The sequence below is a fragment of the Myripristis murdjan genome, chromosome 1 (assembly GCF_902150065.1).
Source record: "Myripristis murdjan chromosome 1, fMyrMur1.1, whole genome shotgun sequence".
NCBI lineage: Eukaryota > Metazoa > Chordata > Actinopteri > Holocentriformes > Holocentridae > Myripristis > Myripristis murdjan.
In genome coordinates this window covers 35,385,202-35,401,902 of record NC_043980.1, presented here as the reverse complement: position 1 = coordinate 35,401,902, position 16,701 = coordinate 35,385,202, and the positions used below count along the sequence as shown (strand labels likewise).

The 16,701-nt window shown below is 42.9% G+C and overlaps 1 protein-coding gene across 2 annotated transcripts in view; it reads right to left on the bottom strand.

The window, feature by feature from the left end:
- Positions 1 to 962: 962 nt before the first annotated feature.
- LOC115359386 (regulating synaptic membrane exocytosis protein 1-like) overlaps positions 963 to 16,701 on the bottom strand; it is a 39,796-nt gene continuing 24,057 nt past the window's right edge. The window contains exons 22-32 of one of the 2 annotated variants that reach the window (XM_030051838.1): positions 16,539 to 16,604; positions 14,808 to 14,914; positions 14,016 to 14,119; positions 13,215 to 13,375; positions 12,634 to 12,789; positions 9,703 to 9,920; positions 5,607 to 5,751; positions 4,523 to 4,635; positions 3,906 to 4,007; positions 3,492 to 3,631; positions 963 to 2,469 (exon numbers count right to left, since the gene is read on the bottom strand). In XM_030051838.1, the coding sequence (XP_029907698.1) occupies positions 2,251 to 2,469; positions 3,492 to 3,631; positions 3,906 to 4,007; positions 4,523 to 4,635; positions 5,607 to 5,751; positions 9,703 to 9,920; positions 12,634 to 12,789; positions 13,215 to 13,375; positions 14,016 to 14,119; positions 14,808 to 14,914; positions 16,539 to 16,604 (1,531 nt within the window). In that variant the 3' untranslated portion in view covers positions 963 to 2,250. Of the gene's footprint in view, positions 2,470 to 3,491; positions 3,632 to 3,905; positions 4,008 to 4,522; positions 4,636 to 5,606; positions 5,752 to 6,781; positions 6,824 to 9,702; positions 9,921 to 12,633; positions 12,790 to 13,214; positions 13,376 to 14,015; positions 14,120 to 14,807; positions 14,915 to 16,538; positions 16,605 to 16,701 lie in introns of those variants that run through there. The other variant, XM_030051831.1, reaches the window with a different exon arrangement.

Below are 16,701 nucleotides of genomic sequence, written 5' to 3'. Positions count from 1 at the left end.
TGGCCCGATACGCTTACGCCCGGCCAGTTTGTGACCCAAGCCCGTTGCCTTGCGTTATCCCACCGCCTGGTCCCTGGTTACTTGTTTAATCGCTCCACATCATATAACTTGGCCCCTTTGCAAATATCACTCAACCCAATGAATGGTTGTTGAATATTTACAGCGTATGACTCTCTGTGCATCTGTATTTATTCTCTATATAACTTAACAGTTCATGTGTTAGTATATCTGAAATCATTATGTTGAAACATAATTCATATTTCCATATAAGCAGATCTGATTTTTACATATTTATTCATACATGGTCTCAGCCCCTTGGAGGTATACTATGAAGTGGAATAACAGTAAGGGTGCTGTGAGGTCTGCTCAGTACTACTGTACAGTACAGTACATCTTCCATAGGGTTAAGAAAAGACATCAACGTAATCTTGGGATTCGGTTGTTTGAGAGACATTCAGCACCGGAATGAGAGACGTGGACTAGACTGCAGTTGATTTCGAATGTCTTCGCGCGATGGGAATGGCTTCGGTTTCTTGGTTTTATCTCTTTAATATTCAAGTACGAGCAAACTGTACAACTGCATGCAACATACAAGCGGCCCTACGGTATGTGGAACTAACACACGTATCTAGCTCAGTATCTTTTTTCTGTATCTGTTTCGTTTTACAAAAATGTGCATGCAGCTTGGAACGGGTTCCAAAGTCATGCGGGCCCCCGCCTACGTCCGGCTGGGAGGAGTCTGCGGGCCTAACGGAGGATGAGCGTTTGGGTGGTCGTGTCCTGACAGATCAGTCTGATTGGTTACTTTCACATTCACAGAGGTGCACGAGGGAAACTGTGAGCGATTCCTCTTTTTTTTTCTTTTTTTTATTGGTTTTGTTTTCCAAAATCTAGACAAAGAAGAAATGAACGGAACCAATGAGGAGGGGACATTTGCTTTTTGTTCTTTTTTTTTTACTACCTTTTTTTCAAAAAGTTAAACTTTGTGTTGTAAAAAAATCAAGCTCTTGTGCTTGTGTTTAAATCTCAAAATAATGTAAACTGAAGATCGGATAAAAACCTTAAACGTGCTGGGGTCAGGGGATGTACTCCCTCCCAAAAAAACAAGAAAATAAGATATTGACCTACCTTGTTTTTGTGAGGGTGAACAAAATTTACTTTTTTCTTTTTTCTTTTTTTTTTTTTTACAGTGATGTGACACCCTTGCGATATTTCAAAGTGACATAAATTCTATTTATTGGTCAACCTCCTGGGAGGCCTAATATACATCTATACAAAGACGACTGGCCTGGACGTTTGCCAGCGGTGGGACGAGGAAAACGACGCTGCACGCTAATCTCATCTTCAAGTGTAAAAATCTTAAGCTGTGTCACACTCAAACAATCCCCCTGCATAACATTTGCAGACATTTATTTATTAATTTTTTGTATCATTTTCCTTTTTTTCCCATTTATGTTTTTTTTTTAATCTCTCCATGCACACACCAGACTGACAACATATCATGAGCATTTTACGCATTTTAAAAACATTTTGTGCCAGTAGTAACAAGGGAAGAAATGAACAACAAAAGCAAACACACTAAAACAGTGTGGCTTCAGACCAGCCATGGTAAACATATTGAAAACAGGATCTTTCGACAGAGAGAAGGACCAGTGATGCGGCTCCGAGGTCTAGGCACCAGAAGAAGGCCCTGTGCTTCCAGACTGACTACCCACAGGGGAGCAGCCCGCCCGGGGGCAGACGTGCTGGCAGTCTATTGGGGTTCTGGAGGAGGCCACTGCAGAGAGGACGCGGTTACGCCCCCTGCAGGTGTGGAGGGTGATTACCTCTGTCTCAAGTCCATACATTCCAACGCTTACATACATTTCTTTATTATTGTTGATTCAGTTTAAAAACCACCCTGCTTCCATTGATTCTCAATCTCTGACACATGCCACTCCTTTTTTTCCTGTCTCTCATCTCAAAAGCAGTGTTACCTACTGCCTGTTGACTATTGACAGCCCTAGTTCTTCGATATAAACGGAGAAAAACGATGAGATTTTTCATCAAATGGAAATGAAACATCGAAATGTAGCGTTCCCTAGAACAAAATTAAACGCGACAGGAGTGATTGTCAGATCTCAACAAAGCTTTCTCATTTGTGACTCTGTTTCTGATTGTTGTTGTTCTATATTTCCGCCATTTTCAGTTATTCTCTACAGTACGTTCGTGAGTTTGTTATTCACTAAGCGGTGTAGTTCTATTGGTCCACTAGGATCGGACCCCAGGGGGTCCGGAGGAGCTGTCAAGTGACGACTGGGAAGCTCGTCGCGTTAGGGAGGCTAGTGTAGGATCCACCAAAGAGGATGGTGGGAACAACTTGTACCAGCCAATTACTGTGCTTGATAAGTCCAGTTCCTCCAGTAGGATTTGTGCAACTCCCATGAAGCTTTTGTGGTCCATGCGGCCGTAGTCTCCCCATACAATCACCTGAGGGCAGAACACATGGCAACCAGTTCAGCTCAGTGCATCCCAACGTTATCAACACCATTTAAACCAACCCTCTGAGGCCTAAACTAATGCCCCTCTTCCACTAGTACCTACTCAGCTCGACTCAGCTCGACTCGGCTCGACTCTACTCGGTTTAAGAGCTTTTCCATTAGGTGGTAGTACCTGCTAGCAGGTCCCATTTTAGCACCTACTCAGCCGGGGTTCCAAACGAGCTGAGTCGAGCTGAAAATGTGACGTTAACGCCGTGCAGGCAACTAATTGGACAGGGAGTGACGAGAGCGACTCCTGCACGAAAACAAAACCCGACATTTAAAAAAAAAAAAAAAAAAACGGCAACAGCGGCCGTGCACATTGATTGTCAGTGAAGTTGTCAAAGTCGGTAAATGGCAAGCAAACCGCAACCGCGGTCAAATAAAGACGTGGAGACTTTTCTGAGCTTGGTGGCCCAAAGAACCCAGAGGGAGCTGGACGGTGCGCCGCCTTGCTATGACGACTCCACCCACGGCGAGGTGCTACTCAACTGTAATGGAAAACCACCTAAACCGCGTCGAGGCGAGTAGAGTCGAGCCGAGTAGATACTAATGGAAAAGGGCCATTAGTTTGTTCTTTCAAAACAGTTAGAAATAACTACTCTGACCTATGAAGATGCATTGTTATTTTCCTTTTATTGGAAAGTGTGTACTTTCTTCTATATATCTATATCTATATCTACATATACATAGATATAGATATATATTAAAACTAACAATTATTTGTCTATATATCTATGTCTATATATCTATCTATCTCTTTTATTGTTACTTTTGTTATTGCTATTTTGTTTGTCTAGCATCCAAAAGAAATAAAGGGAATTTTGGAATTTCACTAGCAACACTCAGAGGGTTTCAGAGGGTTACACAGTTTTAAACAGTCTCCTGTACTTATTAGATATGAATAGATATGAATTAGAAAAATGAACATGCAATGTTGTGATGTAACGTTGACATACACCTTCAGCTCACCTGTAAGACTTTACCCTGTGGGCTTTCCTCAAATAGCAGTGCTTGCTGGTACAGTGGGTCGAGTGTTTTCCGTGCAATCTTGGTTTTCTTTTTGGCTACGTACGCCCCATTATTCAGCAGATAGACCTTGACATATGGAGCTGAAGGCAGAGGCAAAACAATAAAAAAGCCATTAGTGGAGAGCAAAGATGCTCACCAATATAATCTAGATCAGATCTCACAGCTTGTTATATCTTTATAGGAAGCAACCCCACTGACTGAGCTTCAGTTATGCTTATCTACAGGATTTCATTGTGTATGGGGTGTATATTATATATTAGTGTGTACAGTGTATATGACCTGTGTCCTAAGAGGGCTGAAATGAGCCTAATATGATCCAATTTTTCAGTATCTCAAGGTAGATCTGGGCTTTACCAGGGAGGGATTTGGATCCTGGCTTCTGCACGAGTCCCCGGGCTCTGATAACTTCCACCTCCAGCTGACCCTTTTTGTCCATCATCCCAATCTGGATATCACCTGGGAGACAGCAAAGCAACGAGATGATTGGATTAATGTAACAGGAAGCAGGAAGAGAGAGGCCTCACGATGAAAGCAGTGTGCCTGGAAATGAGCTCTGAGAGCCGCCTTTACATTTACTATCACTTTACTGTTGCATTTACTATAGGCTTCTGCAGAGTCCGAGAAAATGTAAAGACATAAAGCCAGATAAAATTGTGCATGCAGTGTACTGAGGGTTGGGTTCAATGTAATTAAGGTCATGATCGATTGACTGATTTACTGTTATATAGCCTATGGCCCCCATGTATTTTGATGAATATCGTTATGGCCCTGGTTATCAGAAAGGTTCCCCACCCCTGTGTTAGAGGGCACTGAAGAAAGTGTGATGGGATTTATTACAGAGGGAGAATAGAATAGAATAGAATAGAATGGAATAGAATAGAATAGAAGTGGCAAACCAATTGTAATAATTAAAAAATATTAACAATAAAAGAAAAGAAGCTGTGGAAAAAAATGAGTCAGGATTAACTTACCTATGGCAGGTGTAGCCAGTGTTTGCCTGCCCACTAACTGCGCCGGTCCCAAACCGTCGAGGAAGTCACTGAACTGACTGTTGGCACCCAGATTCACTCCAGAGAAGATCAAACTGGAACACAAAACAATCCGCACTAGACTCAAAAAGCTCTAGGAGGCCAATAAACATTCACATTATACAAAACAGCGTATAGATATGAACAGAAAGCAACATGAAGACCATGGAGACTGGGGCTTAAAGGAATCTATCAGGTTTGTGTGTGTGTGTGTGTGCCAATCACTGAGACTGCAACCCCCTGCTTTGTTAATCGTGGTGCAAGATAAAGCAAAGTGAGATGATGCATCAGAGCAAACATGAAGCCTTAAGTTTCTGTTTTCTGTTTTATCAGGACTTCATTGTGCCTGAGTTGAATGTTGTCACAACAGTGTGCATATTACATTTTACTCCGTTTACTGTCAATCACCTGACACCCACACTAAGAAATAGTAGTGTCGGCCAAGAAAATGTCCTAAAAACATGTTGCCTTTGTTAACCCTCTAAAGTTTGTATTCTGAAAACACTCTAAAGATGTTAAAACAACAACAACAACAACAACAACAACAACACTGCACTGCAAAATGACTGGGGCAAATGTAAAGAGACACTGGTATGGAAGACACCCTGTGCTGCACAGCAAAAAATCTTAACCTAATCTTAATCTTAACAAGTCATTTAGTCGCATATTTAGGTATTTAGGTTACGAATGACATGAATCTTTTTCTTGAAAAAAAAGTGAGTAAAATCTTCCAGTGGGATGAAATAACCCCGTGTTTCCAATGCAGTTCCACTTGTTTCAGTTTGAAACAAGGCAGAATGAGGCAGATCAGCCCTCTAGTGTCAAGAAATGACAGTTGATTCTGGAAACAAATTGATTGGTATCGGAAACAAGTGGGATTATCTCATCCCACTGGCAAGTTTTTTACTGGATTTGAGAAAATGAACACTAAAGACACTATACTAGATAAAATCTGTTGATTAAGTGGACATGTCTTGCAGTGCAGAAACAATAAAACACGGAGAGAAGCTGGAGGAGTTTTACTGACTTCCCCTCAGAGTTGTAGCTGTTCATGCTGCCATTGTTGGACTCTCTGCTGGGCTGGCGGCTCATGTTCCTGGTCAGCTCTACTGCCATGCCAGTCTCTGTGCTCCTCTTGATGGGTACACCCTTCTCCTTCTTACTCTTCCCCTCTGGATGAAGAAAAAAACATGACATGTCACTTTGGTACACCTAAGAAAGGTCACCTCTTTTTTTCAGCGTTGCCATATGTTCAGTTTCACACATTCACACCTACAGCTGCCAAGTACAACCGCAATCATCAAATGTTGGCTACTGAGCAAGTCAAAAACCAGCTGGAGGTTCAGCACCTCGCTCAAGGCATTCACTTTCCCCACTCAGATTTCTGTGTTTGTCTTGGGACCCACAATGGACAGTCACTTTTAGGCGAATGTTGTGCCATGAAACTTGTACTTCGACGCTGAATAGAAAAGGGAAAATTGCAGAAATTATTAAGAAACAATATGAAACCAACAAGCAATACGACGGAGAATTGAACCAGTTCCCAGAAGTCGTGCATCAATGGTGTAGTGCCTTTTTTTTATTTACAACCATTCCTCAATGGATGGAGGAAGTGCAAACTCACAAGATAGCTACAGATTTAGTTAAGGACTCTGTGATGTGTTTGTCTGAAGTGAAGCCAGAGTCACGCCCATGTCAATCTGACTCCCTCCACTAATCAGCAGTAAACAGGAAATAGTTGGGTACAAAAGCAGTCCGAACACTGTGACATCTCAAGCATGTCCATCTTCTGACATCCCTTGAGCCGCACGGCGCAGAGAAAAAAGAGACAGGGTTAGATGTATCCTGGCAATTGGATTGGTCACTGTGTTCCGAGAGTTTTCAAAGTAAGGGCGGCTCAGGGGTAGAAGAGAATACCAAATGAAAATGTGCCTCTTTCTGTGCCTCCCATGGTTCTTTGTACACACTGTGCATGAGACGAACCTTTCCATCCAGCCAGTGAGGTGGCCACGAGGTACCTTGAGACATCTTCTATCTCAATCCAGAATTTCCAGTAATCCAGTTTATTTAACAATACAGAAGGAGTGACAAATTGTGCCAAAAAGACAGAAGAAAAAAAGCCTGTAGTGCATAAACCTTCATCTTGTAATCATGATGACGGTACATCTAGACCTTAAGAGCTAAAACGTATGTCTCCCTTACCTTCTCTGGCTTTCATCCATCATGAACTGCAAGATTTTTCACTATTGGGGCTGATCTCAGTGCTATCCCTCTTTCCTCTTAAGTCACTCTCTCTCTTTTTTCCATCAGGGAGAGAGGGCGAGAGACCCCCTAGGCCCAATGTCCTCTAATAGCTTTTTAGGTCTGCGACAAAGAGGGGGAGTTCAGCACTGAGCTTTCATCATGAGTCGTACTCCCCCCTACGGAAAGACTGGCCTAAATGGGAGCAAGACTCTGTCCTATGACTGGAAGAGGGGTTGCAACTGGAGACAGGCTTTGAAACTCTCTCAAACTTATTATTTGGTTGTTTGTTTTTATGACGAGCACTGGGGCAGCAGTGCTTTCTGCTTTTTTTTTCCCTCCTGTTATTTTATTTATTTATATATTTTGCATTTTTTAGGTAACAAAAGAATGTGCACATCTGCAATTTGTGGCACTTTGCACACTCCCTCCTCAGGTCAAATCCTTTTCTTTTTTTCTTTTCTTAAAATATTATATAACCTCTGCAATACAGATTCCATATTGCGGATTTTTCTTTCCATTCTGCCATCAGAAATAGGATTATATTACAGTATCTCTGACTGAACACATTATTTTCATCAATTCATCAAATGATCAAACTTCATTCACTGTGGAAAAATTTGCATTTTAAGACACTGTGCTTACTTCACAAGTTTAAGGAGACCGGGCCAGTTAAATAAAGATTGGCACCAAATTGACTTGAAAGTTACAGAGTGGGGTCAGCGAGCGCTGAGGCTCATAGTGCGTAAAAGTGGCCGACGCTCTGCTGACTCAGTAACTGCAGAGCTCCAAACCTCCTCTGGCATCAACATCAGCACAAAAACTGTGCACCAGGAGCTTCATGGCATAGGTTTCCAAGGCCGAGCAGCCACATACAAGCCTTACATCACCAAGCACAATGCCAGGTGTCAGATGGAGCGGTGTAAAGCACACCACCACTGGACTCTGGAGCGGTGGAAACGTGTTCTGTGGTGTGGCCAATCACACGTCTCTATGTGGCAGTCTGAAGGACGAGTCTTTGGCCTTGGCCCCTCAGTTCCAGTGAAGGGAAATCTTGATACTTCAGCTCACCAAGACATTTAGGACAATTCTCTGCTTCCAACTTTGTGGGAACAGTTTGGGGAAGACCCTTTTCTGTCCCAGCATGACTGTGCCCCAGAGCACAAAGCAGCTCCATAAAGGCATGGCTGGCTGAGTTTGGTGTGGAAGAACTTGACTGGCCCACACAGAGCCCTGACCTCGACCCCATCAAACACCTTTGGGATGAACTAGAATGGAGATTGCGAGCCAGGCCCTCTGGTCCAACATCAGACCAAAGTTCAGTCAATTCATACTCTATGCAAGAGTGCAGTGAGACTTTTATGTCATTCTTGCATAGCCACAATTTGTATCCATGCCAAAAGCTCATGTTAAAAAAGTGAGAAAGTGAGATAAATGGACCTTATGGAATTTCATTCCCCATTCACTTGAATGAGAGAAAGCATAGACATTTTGCAGGATTATGGGAAGGTAAGTATCTAGAACTTGCTAGTGCAGCAGTGCAGGGGCGGCTCTGAAGGCAGAGCTCAAATGAACTTTAAATAAAATTCCCGGCATCTGGAGCACACCCAGCAGACCCAAGTGTCTGTTTGAATGACGTCTGCTCATACAACATCCCTGACCAACTTTAGCCTGTTTCACCACAGAAAAATAATCATGGAGGAGAAATTTATGTTCATCCTCGGTTTCAGGTAATGAATCTCTTATTGAACACAGGGACAAATTAAAATGTCTCTGTGACAAAGTGGGTGACGACTGGAATATATTTGGTTATTGTTACCACAATTCTTGCGATTCAGCCCAACATGATATTAGCCTAGCTAACGGCAGATTCATCTACTCCCATTTCACACCCATAGAGTGTGCAACATAAAAATTTTTCAAGTGCAGCATTTTTAAGTGTCGGGACCATTAGTCACCATATAGCTGCAATTTGATTGGCTCTGAATTCAAAGAATGCCTCCTGTTCATATCCCTGGCAGGAGCAGTTCTGGGTAGTTTTTCTGGCTGGCGAGAGTGCGTTCTCAATTGTTACAATGTTTGATACCCAGCCTGCTAAATTACAGCAATGCAGATTAAAAAAATATATGAGAACTTTCTTTTGAGATGTCATTCTCTTTCAGCTGTGATAATTAAGCCGGATACAGTCAATGAGGACTTCATTTCTCATCTTGAAATCTCTACTGAATGACAGAAATTTAATTGTGTACCAACAGGTAAACATTTGTTGTACATAGTGTGGCAGACAGCTTGTGATCTTCATCAAGGTAGAGACAAATCTATCTATATTATTAGTATTACTTGTCTGAGGTTCTGAATGCTAAGGGACCGGCCTACATGGATTTACGTGTGGAAGAAGACATCAAAATATGCAGAGGACAGGAAAATATTTTGTTGTCTTTGCAACTCCAAAGACCTTTGCTGGTCCAGAAAAAAAAGTTGAGCTTCCTTGAAACCCAAGCCTCCTAAGAGACATTTCTTGACATGTGACTTGAAGAGATCTTTCTCAAGCATCCATGGTTTCTATGATTACAAAGTTCTTGTTTGCTAGTGAACGGTATCAGTTTCCTTGGCAGTTCCAACAATATTGTATAGCTGAGCAGTGGGGATGTCACAAGAACCAATACTACCAATACCATGTCCAGACCTCCTTGTGTAAGTCAGATCTGTGGCTGCACAAAACTCCTCTCCTGTTAATCATTCTTCCTCAAACTGAAGAGGACTTACTGCTGTATTATGCACACAAAATGCATAAGATCATCAATACATACATAATAATGATTAGTGTGAGTTACAGTGAGTTACACCCTTAGTGGCATTAGAGACATGCCATGGCAACTCACCAGGGCCGCTGATCTGTGAGGTGCTGCGACTGCGGCGGTTGCCAACAATGGCCACCACCCGCGCACTCAGGCTGGAGCGCCTTTTCTTGCTGCTGCCACCCACTGTACCCAATGCTGTGTCTGATTGGCTGCCATCCGTGCGTTCCTGGGTGTAGATCTCACCGCTCACACTGGAGCTCTTCAGCATACTGCGGCCCGCCGACGCTCGCGTCTGCCGACTGGAGAGGGAAAGAGGAGGAGGGCGAGGATGAGAGAGAGGGGGGCGTTGAGTGAGCTTTATTCTGGCATGATGGTATAGTAATGTCATTGCTGAGCTCTCTGCATCTTCCATTATACTGTACCTTGGCTTTGGCAGTACAAAAGAAAGCAGTGTTGTTGACAAGAGGTGGGCAAAGTGGTGGAGTGATAATGATCGAAACATCAAATTGGCTGATGACTTATACTTTATTGATACAGCATATAAATCCAATAACAGATGAAGACTCCACAGCATGGAAATGCTAACACACAAAAATGATGATGATACTGAAACTACAATATCATATCAACTGTCTTATCAATATGGTGGTAATTGTTAACCTAGCAGTCCATTGCTGACATTAGGCTTAGAATGTCTCTGTTTTTGTCTCATGCATTAATGTTTCTTCTCCACAATCGAGCAACTATACGAGGACAGCCCAGCGCTCTGTGGTGCCTCCTAGGGGTTCGGAGGAGCAGCCGCATATCCAAACCCTCAGAGGGGGCCAGAGTGCTGCAGGAGAGCCTGCCTATGCTGCTCCTATCCCCCAAAACCTCCGTTCCCTCCAGACCAACATCGGCCACAGGCCAGTGTAGGCCCGAGGGAACCAGAGACTGACCAGGGATGGGGAGGGTGGTTTGAGGCCTCTCCACCGACCCCTGCAGGGGAGTGAGGGAAGGACGGGAAGTGGAAGGGTAGGATGGCAGGGGAGAGTCACGCTCTGGAGGACGGAGGGGGTCCGGGCAGTCATGGCACAGGATGCATGCAAGGAGCGATCTTAGACATGCACTGAGAACCACACAGGCATACACAGTGCAGCAACACACACATACACACACACACAGGCACAGAAAACAACATAAATGTTCTCAACAGAGTGACAAACTGGAAACAAAATTCAAAATGGCATGGATTTACAGTATGAACAGTGTGTGAAATTACATGCATTTCGTGCACTTCTGTTTGGTGCACAGAAAAAAATTGTTTCGGAAAGTGTAACTTTAGAGACACAAGGTTTTCATCTACTATATATGACACTGCATAAACACAAAAAAGCAAATGAATGGCATACGGTGGGATTAACTAAAATTAATGAAGGACACCACAGAAAACATATGAGGCAGGAGAGGGCTGAAGAAAAAAGTCGAAGAGGGTTCGTTATGTCAGAGTAAGCCCAGGTGACCGATTACTCGTCAGTATGTATTCGGTCGCTTCCATAACTTATTAGCAAACTGACCTGAAGCAGATTTTACAGATAATGATATCTCACTCTGGCTAAAAACTGACCTGAAGCCAGTCCTTGTGCATCAACGGATTATTAATTCATATTCCAATCTTCCTAAAAACTGCCCCCTGGCTGGTCAGAGCCTATGAATTATAAATAAGCCACTCGATGAGCCGTCTAAAACGGGACTGAACGAACATGCCACTTTTACAAATGGTCACTGACTCCAGTGTTTGTTGAGTCCCACCTCTGTGTCTCATCACAGCCACAGAATACACAAACACGCTCGCCTCCGCCTAATAACTGACCCAGAGAAACACTGTCCACCTCATTCCCCTGCTTCTCTCTCTATCTCTTTCTTTCACACACAAGTGCACATGCACACACACTTCTTCTCTCTCTCTCTCTCTCTCTATCTCTCTCTCTCTTGCACTCTCCTCTTTGTTTGTCTGTTTCTTTTATGCTCTCTCTTTTGCTCTTTCTCTTTCTCTCTCTCTCAGGTCAGACTCTGGAAAGTATGTCAAAGGCCGGGGGGCTGTGCTTTTATAACGCTCTATTTGGATTGATCTGTGGTAAGGCCATAAAGAACGGGGCCTTTTTCTCTCCTCCTCCCAGACCTCAATACATTAGCCAGCTAATAAGCTGCACTACATCACCACCTGGCCCACTGAGGAGCGCGGGGATGGGGTCGTTTGTCCATGTCAGCAGTCTGCAACTGGTCAGCCGCAGGAGGGGGCATGTGTGTTTGTATATGTGTGTGTGTGTGTGTGTGTGTGTGTGTGAGCCTGTGCACAAAGAGAAAGTGTCTGCATATGTGAATACTATCTATAGAGCAAGGTTATTATATTTTGGGATTTGTGTTTTTGTTTTGTTTTTTTATCAAGTGTTCTATTTTAATTTAAAATTTGGCTTAATTTTTAATAAAGTTTCAATGCAGGTTTGGTAGATTTTGTTTTCTTTGTTAAGAAAATGTATAGTTTTAGTGCATTTTGTCCCAGCTCAGAACAGGATCTTAATTGTAGACTTGTAACTGGCACTGTAAAACAAATAACCTTTTTTTGTTTTAAATCAGGGACATAAAGACGAAACAAGATATTTTTGTTGTTTTTTGGCCCTGTGTGGAACAAACAAGCAAAAAGAAAATCAGTAATGATTTGCTTCCTACGCACTAACACTTGAAGGGACACTATGCAACATTACCAAGAACTGATTTAAGTGACTGTGTTTACACTCGACTGACAGAGGACATGGAATAAACCCATCATTTGATGGCTGAGTCCACACGGTTCCCATGTTTTGTGTCTAAAGGTTCTCACTTTAATCTGCACTCAGCAATGTTGCACAGAGCAGGTTTACAAAGGTTTTACTGTGTGTTGTTGCCTTCGGTCTCCAGGGTTTGGGGATTCTGTGATGTACGATCTCTACAAAGGACTCCTCCCTCGACAGTTGGGGCTCTCCTGGTTTTTACCTGGACTCCCTGGTGTCTCCGGTCACCGTGTGTCTCCTGCGCTTCAACTCCTCAGAGAAACGCCTCTTCCCTGCTGCCTTCTGCCTCTCCTCCTCCGTCCCATTCACCCCCCATGAGATCCTCCTGTCTTTCTTCTCCTCCTCTAATGACTTAGATCTGAGTTTTGAGGTCCCCATTGTCCATGTGTATGTATGTAATGTAATGTGTGTGTCAGTGTGTGTGTGTGTGTGTGTTTGTGTGTGCATAGGGGAGACAGCATGCAGAAAGACAGAGACATGCAGCGGATGGCATGCAGAAACAAAGAAAAGACAGACGCACAGATTAGCATGCATAACACAAGAACAGATATTACCCCTTGTTATTCACTGTCTCCTTTAAAATTTGATGGTGATTTATTTAAAATTACTGTAAACAGGCTCATTATAGAGCAAAAGAAAAAAAAAAAAAAAAAAAATATATATATATATATATATATATATATAGCATATCAAACTAACAATTCTGAATTGTATGAAACCTGCAACCCAGCTGGAACGCCTGAACCTTTATATTGTACACATGATTAGCCAAAGGGGGCTGACCTGAGTCGTCCCCTGGGTCGTTCTGATTGGATAGACATGTAGCTGGTGCTACTGAGGCGGGAGGCACTGCTGGCGCGGGAGAGGGCCGACACGTCACTCCTATCGCTGTCTGACGATCTGGCCGACATGTTGTCGCTGCTACGCCTCTGTTCTGCATACATCTGTGGAGAGAGGCCAGAGGCGGAGCAAGATGAGGAGATGGGGAAAGGGAACAAGAGACGATGATGTTGTTGCTTGTCAAATCCTGTGATTCGTTAGAAGAGAGAGAACAGATGGTAGCTAAAATGGAGGTAACACAAATGCAGCATGCAGTCTGATTTCCCTTAAATTTCCTCTTAAGTAGCCTCAAAGTTATTTTTTTCCATATTGTAGGATAATGTCACATACTTGTTCTGTATATGCTGGTTGCAATGCTTCACTAAAGCTACATCACACTTATATTTAGTGAAATATTCAGACCCAAGGTGCCATTATTTTATGGCTGCAGCATTATGTTAAACAGAAAATATCTACATGTCTTATGCATCATTTTATAGACATTTCCCTTGAATTCAGCAGGACATATTTGGTGTATTTGGAAATAAAATAAAGTTCTGTGGCTTTCAAGAAAGCTCAGCTGTGCAACAATGACAAACCCAGGACCAGCATGGCTGAAGAGGTCAAAAGAGCACAGATGCAAAGCTCAATGCAGAATGCTATTTTTATATGTCTGCTGTTTTTCAGACTATCAGTACAGACCGGTCTGTTTCAGAAAGCAGCATTAAAAAAATAACAGACATGTGAGGAGAAATGGATGCTGACCTCCCGTTTGGTCTTGAGGTCCGTCTCAGGGTCGTGGGAGGCTGAAGGCCGGTAGGAATGTACTTTCATCTGAAACTGTTGGGCTCGCTCCTCTACTGCAAGGGCTGAAAGAAAGAGAGAGAGAAAGAACATAAAGGAAAATTAGGACTAGGAGCAAGAAATAAGAAACATCACTGCATCTCAAAGAGAGGCTACAGGGAGTGTCCAGAAGATGCAGGCGCTTGTTGCTAACACTAGGTGGAGCTTGCTGTGCACTCACAGTGCATCAACTATCTACCTAATGGATCCTTAGAGAGTTAGAAATACTGGGAATCAGACTGGGAACAGTGTTTGCCTCTGGGTGGGGCTTACCAAATCATGACAAGTAAGACAGTGACAAATGGGTTGTCACTCAGACAAAAGTGTACTAAAGTGAGTTTCAAATACTGCAATCCTCTGCACTTTGAGGCACTCATATAATACTGCACCCATCTGCTATGTAAGGCCAGTGACTCAAGCTAGCAAAAGTATTTTCAAACACTGCTGGACCACAGACTCATTGGAGGAAAGCATGGTCATATTTAGTGGTATCATTAGTGTTAATTGTAAAGGTAAAGTTCTGTTAAATGGTCATTTCATATTATCTACATGTCCTCCATGTGCATGGCGATTTAACAACAGTATACAGTGAGAGGGGAAGGAAAAGAATATTGGTGAATTGTTGGAAGGAATAGTTTCATCTGTTTAACTGTTTGGACAGCCACAGCCACACACACACACACACACACACACACACACACACACAGATCATACCTTGTTCTATGCTGCTGCTCTTAGCAGGGAGCTGCGGCAGCTGCCTGCCCCTGCGACGTGACGAAGGAGTCCCCATTGGAGGGGAGGGGCTGCCATGGCCGTGTGCTCTGACAGACAGAAACACAGAGGCACAAGGAAATGGGGAAAAGAATTAGGAAAAGGAGGAACAATATAATGATAAATCTATTTGTCACAACTGAAATGAGGCCCAAAGCTGAATCACTGAAGCAGGAAACTGGCGGCCAGCGTTAAAGGCTCATACATTTGGGAGAGGTGTGGATCAAAATCATTAGTAAAGGCAGGAGAGAATGATGGAGGTGCCACTGAGTGCGTTTACATATGAATGCATTTTTCATATTCCAGGATTTTGTATATATCCCAATTACTGCCTCAGAAATTGGGATATTAAGTAGTTTTAGGTATTAAGGTATTATAAGGTATATTAGCCATTAAGTGGTTTATACAGAGTATATATAATGGTTTGTAAAAGTGGTCTGCAGTGTCCATCTTTATATCGTAAGCTAATTCCAAACATTTCTGTGAACAGAACCAAATGTTACCATGGAAACAGAGCTAACACAGACCACATAAACCAGCAGTAACCAGAATACGGTCCCTGCTTTATCCATAAAGCATCCCTGCTTTATCCCTGTTTGCGAGATATCCCTCTTGGGATGTCTCACTTGTAATAATCAGAGTAAATGGGCTGGAAAGGCAGAATACCTGGCCGTCCCAAAACATATCAGAATGTCAATGTGCATATTAGCGCACTCAGTGTAACAGAAAGGAAATCAGCACAAGGGGAGGTAGTGGAGGAGGGATAGTTTTGGCAGTAGCATGCACCTGTCCGGCCGCGGAGAGTTAGGACAGGACCCGGCCAGGGCCGTCTGACCAAAGGGCCTCAGGGGGCCCTCTTTCCTTCTACTGCCCCTTAGGATAGAGGTGGGCTGGATACGACTGCCACCAACAGGCAGACACCAGGAAAAAATTTAAAAAAGGAAAAAAAATATATACACAATCATATGAATACAGCAAAATCAATAAAAATTAAAAAAAAAAAAAAAAAAAAGAAAGAAAAGAAAAGAAAAAAGTAATAATAATATAACAAATGATGCATGAGCTTTTTGGTGCTCAGGAAGAAACCCTCAAAAGATGAATAAGATTATGAACTGTTTAGGTGCACTAGCAGTCCTGCAAAAGGGAAATACACGGTGCGCTTATACACCAGGCAGTACGGTAGAAGTCAAACAAGCATCAACCATCTAGAGGCTGTTGTGCTGTACAGTACGTCTGCACACGGCGAACTCTAGTGGCTGAATCAATGCATGAATTAAATATGTTGTTCAGAAATTCACTTACTATCTATGCTGTGTGAGCAATTTGGTGTTAAAACGTGGACATTTTTCCCTGTAATGTGCTGTCATGTCTACATGGCATGAAAGAAATCATCACCGAAATTAAGAAACAAAGACAAACAAAACGCTGTAATGAACAGGAGAAAAACATATGAACAAAACACAACAGAAATGACTACTGGTCTGTGGAGTGCACGGTATTTACTGTAAAAATGGGTTTCTTCATAGGGTTATTGGGGAGGCTTTCTGCACAAAAATCAATATTCCAGACTTGACAGACAGTGACAGATGGACAGATGTCATCCATCCAGTGAGAAGAGAAATGGAAAGAGGGAATGGAGGTGAATGAGTTGAGTGAGTGAGTGAGTGATCTTACCTGTCCCCCTCCAGGCCTTTTTTGCTGGATCTTTGAGAGTTTGGCCTGGCTGTATTGTTAGACTGCCTGTTATGGCAAACAGGAGGCACAGAGAGAGAGAGAGATGGGAAAGGGAAAGAAAACGCAAGATGGAAAATGACAAAGCAGAATGGCCAAACTGAAA